Here is a 10,016-nt window from a genome sequence, read left to right as displayed (position 1 = left end):
GAATATATAGTAGTGTCCAAAAATTCCTTTACACATTATAATAAGATCTCAAAATGGAAAGGCCTACAACAACATAAAAATAAAAATGAGGACTTTTGTTTGTGTGTGTTAGCATCTATGAAAAAACTCTCATCAGCTCAATGAAAACCCAAATGTAAGCTGGAAAAAGAAGACAAAGAAGATAAAACACAAATATCCCACATCAAAACTAATATATTTTTAAAACAATAAAAAGGACAATAACATACCATAAATTAAACCAAATCAAGAACAGTTTTAATTTCAAGTAAAAAATGCTGTCACTAGCATCCCACTAACACTAATCCGCGCCTTTCTTTTCTTTTGGTAAGTTAATCCGTGCCTTTCTCTTTGCCTTCATTGCTAACAGCATCAGTAACCAACGCCATGGGTCTTTCATCAATCACCTCATCAATTATCCCAAATTCCTTTGCTTCATCAGGGGTCATAAAATAATCTCTATCCATGTTCTTCTGTATAATCTCAATTGTCTGCCCTGTGTGCTTTGAATACAATGCATTCAGCGAATCCCAAACTCGAACTATTTGCTTTGTGTGAATTGTCATATCCTTTGCCTGCCCACTATACCCACCTGAAGGCTGATGAATCATTACGGTAGCATTTGGAAGGGCACGACGCTCACCCTTCGTACCTGCAGCCAAAAGGAGTGAAGCCATAGACGCAGCCTGACCCAAACAAATGGTATTGATTGGGGATCGAATGTACTGCATTGTATCATAAATAGCAAGACCTGTATGAAGACAAGAAGAAAGCCACCATCAGCTCATAACAACAGGATCCTTTCCAATGCATCTCAGGAAATCATCTAACTTCTATCAGCCATAATGCCAATTAATTGGTACAAGTCCCTAAAATAAGGCACCCTTGAATCCCAAAACCCTTTTTTAAATCAGCACAAGTCTCAATAAGTTTCCATTAACACACTAATACTGGAATCACAGGGGGCTTTGGTGGTGGCAGTGGAGGGCAAATCAGAACATAGGATGAGGATCATGTCAATCCTGAACAAAGAATGATTTTTTCACTTGTTTCACTTTTCCCAACAATGAAAGAATGAAATAACTATTAATATCTTTATAAATGTTGCAAACATTTTATGTGACAAATAGAGACAATGAACCAAGATTATTCACTAGTATCGACATAAAAATCTCGTGTTCTTATTTGAGCCAATTCACAATTTCCATGACAATCCTCCCAAGCACCAGATTGCATCTTAGGACATCATCTTAACTAAGAACATTTCCTTTGAGGCAAAAAAGAACTTCATTAAACAAGCACCTACATGCAGACAACCCTGCGACCCACTACAGAGCACACAGATTATCTATGAAAAATCAACTCGAATACAGAGCAAGCGGATATCTAAAAAAAATAGTCCATAACATCCAATAAGTGGTAAACATCTGGTCAAGGATCTTAATGAAACCAAATACAAAGGTTGAAACATCGTCAATCCTTAAATGATAAATCTTGTTATTGCTTGAGTTTTTGCAGAAAGGTTTGGCCCACTGGATACCAAGAAATCCCACATAGTGCAAACCCCTTGTCAGTGATGGGTAAAACTATTCCTCTTGTTTGCCCATAAGACGTATATTTACCAAATGAAAACCACGTCTTCAAAGATTATTGACTAGCCTGAACTAAGAATTGTCTTCACCAAGCACAATTGTGGTCAGATTGAATTGAGATATATCTAATTGGTCTAATCCTTACATAAGGTGCCCTCGAAACCCTAAAATTACAGGATCAGTCTCATTCACTAATTTGTCCCATAAAATAATTTGTCCCACAAAAGTAAAGCGAGAAAAGGAAGATAATTGATTTAAGGAAATACCAGCAGTGACATGGCCGCCGGGGGAGTTGAGGTACATGTGGATGGGCTTGGAAGGGTTTTCAGACTCGAGAAATAGAAGCTGAGCCACCACCACGTGCGCCGTGTCGTCGTTGATTGGTCCATTGATGCAAACGATCCTCTCTTTAAGAAGTCTGGAGAATATATCGTACGCCCTCTCCCCTCGAGAGGAGTGCTCTATCACCATAGGTATCAAGCTGTATTGGCGAACAGCACCGGCCATTGACGGCCTCAGCAGGCTCCGGGCAGCAGAGAATCTGCCGGTGGCGCCGGAGATGAGTCCCCCCATCAACATTGCACCGAGGGAGAGGATTTGGGAAATGAGAAAGGGAGAGATGGGGGTTTAGGGGTTCAGTTCAGATATAGTCGATGTTGAGAGAGAAGACTCCAGGTTAAGACTTGTGGTTTTTCTCTTTATTTACCTGAAATTCTAATTCAAGATTTTAATTGCAAGGCTCGCTTGTTAAATGTCAAATTTTAATTACAAGACCGCAGTTATTTTATTATTATTATGAAAAAATTTGCTTTTTTATTTTGAAAAAATAGGTTAATACAATACGTAAAAAGCAAAGGATTATGATCATCGGACTTCGTTGGATTAAAAATGTGTATGTTCCAATAATTGAATACAAGATTAGTCAAAATTAGGGGCCCAAGCCCGATTTTGATCATCGGACTTTGAGTTGGGCTTGAATGGTAAAATGAAGCCCAAGCCAGACCTGGACCCATAATGTTTGGGCTTTTGGGCCCGTGCCTCACACTTTGATTATTTTTTGAAATTTTTTTGAATATACAATTGAATAATTACACTAAATTTTTTATACAATTGAATAATATTTTTATAGAGGGAGAAATTGCATCATATATATTATATATACATCTTTTGCATCATATATGTTTTCAGACTGGGTCTCGAGCTGGCCCAAAGTTGGCCCAAGTAGTTTGACTTCAAGCTGGGTCATGCCCTAGAAATGGAGCTTAGGCTCGCCCAAGGCATAGGATCGGACTATCCAGGCTGATGCAACTTCGAGCCTGGGTCGAGCTTTGGTCAATGAGTCCGGGCTCGTATCGGGGCTCAATTCATGGACCAAATTGAGAGACCTAATCAAAATCATGTATGAGTGTGTAGATTGGAACGATGACAAATTTTTAAGTGACTGAATTGAAATGTGTAAATTTTTTTATGACCGCGTTGAACTGTGTTGAGTTGCATTAGCCTAAGAAAAATATTTTTCCACCCAAGAGCTTGTTTTCACTTACACCCTCTCTTAGTCATGCATGACGGAAAAATGGTATAATCCAACACATTCCAAACCAATATAATCCTCACACAAATTTCAAACTTAGCAACACAACTTAACATACATTGATCACTCGAAATCAAAAGTTAACGATCTCATTTCTGAATTCCAGCTTAAATTATATTTTTCTTCATAAAGAAACTTTAATTTGATTATAATAAATGTACAAGTTAAACAAATAATGAACAACATCATATCATAACTTGATGGTTGATACAATTTTTAGCAATAGCAGGTAACCTTTCTCATGTATTTGTTCCGCTTAGAAGGAAAAAAAAAATTGTGCAAAATCTAAAGCAAGGGAAGTGGAAGAGATGATTGAGAACATTTGAAGCGGCTAGGGTTAAGAACTGTCGGAGAGGTGAAGATATTTACTAGGAAAACTTTGTCCGAGAGACAGGTTCATATAAGGCCGTTTCATCAGGGTTCAGGGGTGTTTGATCTCTCTATAACTAAACCACCCCCAAACCCTTATGCTGGGAGGAAAGTAATGGGGATGGGGATAGTTTAAGAGGTGACATAAACAATCCAATCCTTCCTCAGTTCATGTACCAATCAATAATTAGATGACTCCCCCTCCCAACTCTCCCCTCGCAAACCCTCTGGAACTGCTGTGCAAATCACAGCCTGAGTTTATCCACCAAAAAACATGGTTCATCCTAACGAGATCACGAGAAACACTCATAAACAGAAAAGTTAGAGCAACAAATGGGTCTGCATTAACGGCAGCACTGGCACAAACAAAAGATAAATTTCTCCTCCCAGCAAAAAGAAAAGTCCATCTTCGATTTCCAAGCCAAAAATGACAAGAAGGGAAAGGGAAATACTAACCAACAAGAAAGAAGATCGACGATCCTAGCTCTATTTGACTAGCCAGCTGATCTATTTGGTAGGGTTAGATCTATTTACGACATCATCAATATGAATTTCAAATAATATATATGTTATCATTTTAGCCAATATATATATACTACTTTCAAAATGTTCTGTCAAACGCACTCTACTCCTTCATGATATACAATAAGCATAAGAGTTTGGCCAACACAGCCAATGGTACGTATGAAACATCGGGTCAAAGTTCCATAACGGTATCACCATTCCACGTAGCATGGATGAGAAAAGAAATATTCCCTTGAAATAAAGCACACCACGACACCACAGACAGGGAAATTAAATGATGGATGGAGATTGGAGAACACTTCTTTTAAAAAAGGCCACTCTACTAATTAAGACAATATTTGCACAAATAATGCAACTCAACTATTGAAGCAAAGCTCTGCAAAATTCCCATAAAGGTCTGGCCTTCATTTCAGCAAATATATTCAAGAAAATTGGTAAAATATATGAGCATGAAAGTTAGATAACAAATCTTGTAATTTTTAAGATAAATTTAGAATTCAACGATTAAAATTATTGATATATTGCATCCATTATGTTTTTATATAATAATTAATTATTTAGTGCTCATTTACCCTAACATTTCCCCTCTTACTAAGCCTACAAAATGTTCGTGTAAATTTTGGAAAAATGCTAGGTATATAAGCAGTGATATCAAATTCATACGTTCATATTATGGCAACTTTATGTAAGGCCAATTTTGTTTTGTTTGAAGAGAGAGTAAAAAAGTTGACAAATAATTCATTCTCACCGCCAATCTACGATACACCCATCATCTCCCCCGAATCTTTTTATAAGTATGTATAGACATGCACCTAATATAATTTTAATTTGATGGGTGACCTGCTAACTTGTTATCTCTCTCCATGGCCAAGAAAGCATTATTGAAAGAGGTCTGCACACGTATTATAGAGAGAGGCAGACAGTAGTAACTAGGTAGGTCCAAAGCATTCCACATCAACTTTGTTGTTAAGGAAAGATCGATCCGGATTTGTTCTATTCAATTTCAACATAATAGTGTCTTCTACCTACTTAAATCTATTCAACCTTTTTTGTGGGTACGTGTTTCATAATTATGTTTCATTGTTTCAATTCCCTGGAAACAAACAAGAAAGTTATAATGAGGAGGCCATGTATACATGTATCATGAATGTAGTGTGCATCCCTTTCAAGTCCCTACTAGTACTAATTGAGAATATTGAAGTGGTTTGCACATGTATGGTCCCTTTCTATTCAATCTTTTTGTGAGTGTTCACCATTATGTTTCATTGTTTTAATTCTCGGGAAACAAACAAGAAAAATAATGAGGCCATGTATATGAGTGTATACTTAGTGCGCATCCCTTTCTAATCCCTAGTACTCATAGAGAATATTGAAAGAAATCAAACTAAAAGTACCACTATGATCTACCATGCTTATTAAGATTTGTCTATCTGCTTATAGAAAACAAACATTTGCATTGTCATATATCCTCCCTCACTCCTTGTATAGGATGGGTGTCCGGGGTCTATTGTAGTCTCTATTGGGCAAATGTTTAGTATTCAACTTAGCGAATCAAATATTTTTTTTCCGAAACAAAAATAAAATCCATCATGATCGAAACAAGTGTTTGAGTTTATATGAACTGATAGTCTAGAATTGCTATTTTATGTTGAATTTGATTTCTTTTCAAACAAAAATACATTTTTGGATTCGTTCAACTGAATACTACACATTTATGATTTCATCTTTATAACGGGGCTGTTGATGGACAGCTTAGAACTCTAACATAAGTCTTGGAACTCTGGAAGAATAAACAAAAAAAGAGACGTACGATTCAATGGGGCTACAACCATAAAAGTAGTAGCTTCCATTTATTGTATTCATAACTTCTCCTTCTGCTCGCTTTCACTATCCAACGATTGCGACATCTATTAATAACCAGAAAGTTTAGAAAATGAGGTGTAGGTGTAATCTTTATGTGTGTGTATATATATTGGAAAAAGATAATGGGTGTTCTTAGTGCATAATATCGGGATTTTTTTCTATTGATCAACATATATAATAATAGTGTAATATATTCAACCTTTTCGTGGGTGCTTCATATTATATTATGTTTGATTGTATAAATTCCCAGGAAACAAACAAGAAATTGAGAAAATATTGAAGCCATGCATGTATATATGTATTGCGCATCGATCCCTTTCTAAGCACTAGGAATCGCTAGCATACAGAGAGAGTCCGGATAATAACCACTGCTTGGACGGGATATGGAAAGTATATCATGTGACAAACCAGTGTTCGACACCTGTCTCCAATATAGCTCTATTTGCTAGGCCGATCTTTGTTCTCTTCTGGGTCGGCTTTACCCTTTTCTTTTAATCATAATTCATAGAGCTAAAATGGGTATCTTACTAAAAAGTCTAAAACCCTACATTCAAGTTTTTTTTTTTTTGTTAATGGCACATGGGCAACAAGAGAGAGAAAACAAACAACAAAAGATGAGTCTCTGCATGCACTCCATAACTTGAACCAGTGTGAAGTGAAAGGAGGATACCATGTAAAAATTCTGGGCCCCCATTATCTTCCCCCTAAAAGGCCTATTAGAGGGAAGGAGGACTTGTTATTATATACAAGATTTTTACTGGGTTATTGGGTTATTACTCGATAAGACTTTTGTCCAACACCCCCTCGCACTCGTAGACTGGGTATCTCTGCCCAAGGCCCAACGAGTGGACTTCTTATCGAGGACGAGTGCAAACCTAGCTCTGATACCATGTAAAAATTCTGGGCCCCCATTGTCTTCCTCCTAAAAGGCCTATTAGAGGAAAGGAGGGCTTGCTATTATATACAGGATTTTTGCTGGGTTATTACCGGATGAGACTTTTGTCCAACAGGCCACACCTTAAATGCATAATTGAGTATTTTGCCTATTTATATATAGAGTGTGTTTGGCCAACCCATTATTGAAGCGAGGGTAGGGAAAACTTCAGTAAAGACACACCAGAGAGCTCCATATATTATTAAAGCAAGCAAAGGTATTTATTTTTAACAATCTCTGAAGCAATTATGGAGACTCCTTTTTCATGATACAATGAGCAGTAAGCGTCAATAATGCAAGCCATCATATCAAAGTTCCATTTCTGGTGCCACCTTGTAGTAACCGGATTTCGTCCGATCCGAAAAAGAAAAAAATAGGAAAAGAACACAAAAAATGCAAAAGCTCATTTCTTTGACCTATAAGCACATAGATATTCATAATCCCTTTCTTGGATCCTTAAATACTCAAATCTTGACCCAATAAGATCAAATCTTAGAAAATATCTAAAAATAAGAGAATTGTTTTAATCTTTTTATTGTTTTTGCTAGAAGAATGGAAAAGTAAAAAATAAGAAAGAAAAAGCCAAGAATAAAAAGAAGGAGACAAAGAGAGAAATGTGGCACAAATTGGGGAAAGAATAAAAAGAAAGAGACAAAGAGAGAAATGTGGCACAAATTAGGGAAAGAAAAAGAATAAAAAGAAAGAGACAAAGAGAGAAATGTGGCACAAATTGGGGAAAGAAAAAGAATAAAAAGAAGGAGACAAAGAGAGAAATGTGGCACAAATTGGGGAAAGAAAAAGAATAAGAAGAGGGGAGAAGAGACTTTGGGGAGGGGAGAAAAAAACAAAAAAAGAAGAGAGGAAGAGAGGAGGCGTGAGAGAGAGGAAGAAAGGAGGAGACTTTGGTTTTTTGGTGAAGCAAAAACAAAAAAGAAGAGAAAGAAGAAAGGAGGAGATTTGGAGAAGCAACCGAGCAAAAGAAGAGAAGAAGTTTGGTTTTCTTTGTCTCCTTGAGAAGGTAATGACTCAAATTCCTTGATTCAAATTTGGTTTTATTCTATGTGTTTGTTCGGACTCGTTGCCAATATGTTTACGTTATTGTTCAAACCTTTTGCTCATAGATTTGGTTCATGATGTGGGTTTTTGTTTTGTTCGATATTGATGATGATTGACTAAGGTTATTCCTTGTTTTTACCCTGCTAGTTGTAATAGATTTGCTGGTTTTGTGCCGGATTTGGTCTTGTAATTTTCAAGTTCTATATAGAATGATAATCGGTGGTATTGGTACGGGATTTGGACTTGGTTTTGCAATACTGGATTTGGATTTGACTCATTCATAATCAGTCAATATGGCATGCTAATATACTGAATATATTTGTTGTTTGTTTGAGTATATTTTGATGTCCGGTTTGAGTATAATTGATGTTTTGTATATATGTTTTTTTGTTCAAAACCCGGCAACATTAGGAATAAGTTGTATAGGTTTTTTTAGAGATTTATGTTTATATGTGTACGGTATGTGTGTATTTATACATGGTTTGGATGTGTGTATATGCATATATTGTATATATGTTTATATGTATATGTAAATCTTTAAGTATGTGTTTGGTTTGATATTATATTTGAATACCCATATTGACCCCCATTTTTGTGTTTATTTGTTGGGTTTGGATTGAGTTGAACATTATTTGGGCCGGGATCAAGGAGAACTTGAATAATTTTAGGATTTTGCTTAAGATATTCTTTATTCTTTGTTTAAGTATGTATATTTGGCCCTTATGTTGAGTATATCACCCCCATTAACATGTATAACTTGGACATTAATTATTTGGATTTTTATTTATTTATTATAAGTATATGAGTTTAAAATTGAATATAGGTCATTTCAATTAAGAAAATCATGAGTTGATTCCCTTTATTCGAATTATGGACCTTATTTGATTTCATTTATTAATTTGCCATAAGTTGGCAATAATAGATTAAGTTGATAGATGACACTTTTCCAAATAATCATTTATACCATAAGTTGGTGTTTAAAATTAAACCTACCAAAAGTTGGTAGGACATTTTATTAAATAAACCATAAGTTGGTATCTAAAATTAAACCTACCAAAAGTTGGTAGGACATTTTATCATTTACACCATAAGTTGGTGTTTAAAATTAAACCTACCAAAAGTTGGTAGGACATTTTATCATTAACACCATAAGTTGGTGTTTAAAATTAAATCTACCAAAAGTTGGTAGTGTGGCTCCAAATAAAAACTATCATAAGTTTTAGTAATATTACAATTTTTTTTAATGCTATCATAAGTTGATAGTATTCTTACAAATCTTTTCCCAAAACTATCATAAGTTGATAGTGTTATTTCAAACCTATTTCCAAATAAAAATCATCATAAATTGATAGTAATATTCCAAGCTTTTTTTTCAAACACTATCATAAGTTGATAAGTGTGTTGAAAGTAATAATTCAAACTTTAACAATTACACCTTGCAAAAAGCAAGTTTCCATAAGATAGCCATTAGATTAATCCGGGTAACCGTTTTCAAACGGGAGTTGTGGGGTGCCTAACACCTTCCCCACACTCAATCGATCCCCGTACCCTTTTCTCTGGTTCGCAGGTCTTTTCGGTGTCCAATTGCACCTTAAATCAATTGGTGGCGACTCTAAACATTTTTCATCCTCAAACGCCGGTCCGCGTCGTGACCCCGGTTGCGACACACCTCTAACAAGGATGCATGAGAAAAGAAATATTTCCTTAGGATAAACCACATCACAATTCACAAACAAGGAAATTAAAGGATGGAGATTGGAGATAACTTCTTTCATAAAGACCACTCTACTAATTGAGACAAAATATTTGCACAAATAATGAAACTCATGGCTATTGAAGCAAAATTCCTAAAAAAACCCTGGCCTGACCTTCATCATTTCAGCAAATTTATTAAAAATATGAGGAAGAAAGTTAGATTACAAATCTTGTTTTTTTTTTCAATATAAATTTAAAATTCAACGATTAAAATTATTAATACTCCGTTATGTTTTTATATAATAATTAATTATTTAATGCATCCACTTTTACCATTAATCTTTTTCTCCCTTCTTAAGACTACATAATCTTC

General features: G+C 35.4%; 1 protein-coding gene across 1 annotated transcript; it reads right to left on the bottom strand.

Moving 5' to 3' along the window:
* Positions 1-179: 179 nt before the first annotated feature.
* On the bottom strand, positions 180-2,317 carry LOC119987388 (ATP-dependent Clp protease proteolytic subunit 2, mitochondrial-like). Its single transcript, XM_038832285.1, has 2 exons — positions 1,877-2,317; positions 180-769 (listed from the first exon to the last, which is right to left on the bottom strand). Exons 1-2 carry the CDS (start codon positions 2,187-2,189, stop codon positions 351-353), a joined length of 732 nt encoding a protein of 243 aa, XP_038688213.1. The 5' UTR covers positions 2,190-2,317; the 3' UTR covers positions 180-350.
* Between the last annotated feature and the right edge of the window lie 7,699 nt (positions 2,318-10,016).

Source organism: Tripterygium wilfordii, chromosome 3 (assembly GCF_013401445.1).
Source record: "Tripterygium wilfordii isolate XIE 37 chromosome 3, ASM1340144v1, whole genome shotgun sequence".
Lineage (NCBI taxonomy): Eukaryota > Viridiplantae > Streptophyta > Magnoliopsida > Celastrales > Celastraceae > Tripterygium > Tripterygium wilfordii.
The sequence above is the reverse complement of the archived record's forward strand: the minus strand, read 5'-3'. Positions and strand labels throughout refer to the sequence as shown.

Coding starts and splice junctions, on each gene's coding strand:
- LOC119987388 (XM_038832285.1), bottom strand. CDS start 2,189: ATGTTGATGGGGGGACTCATCTCCGGCGCCACCGGCAGATTCTCTGCT. Junction 770..1,876: donor CGGCGGCCATGTCACTGCTG/GTATTTCCTTAA, acceptor GTCTTCATACAG/GTCTTGCTATTTATGATACA.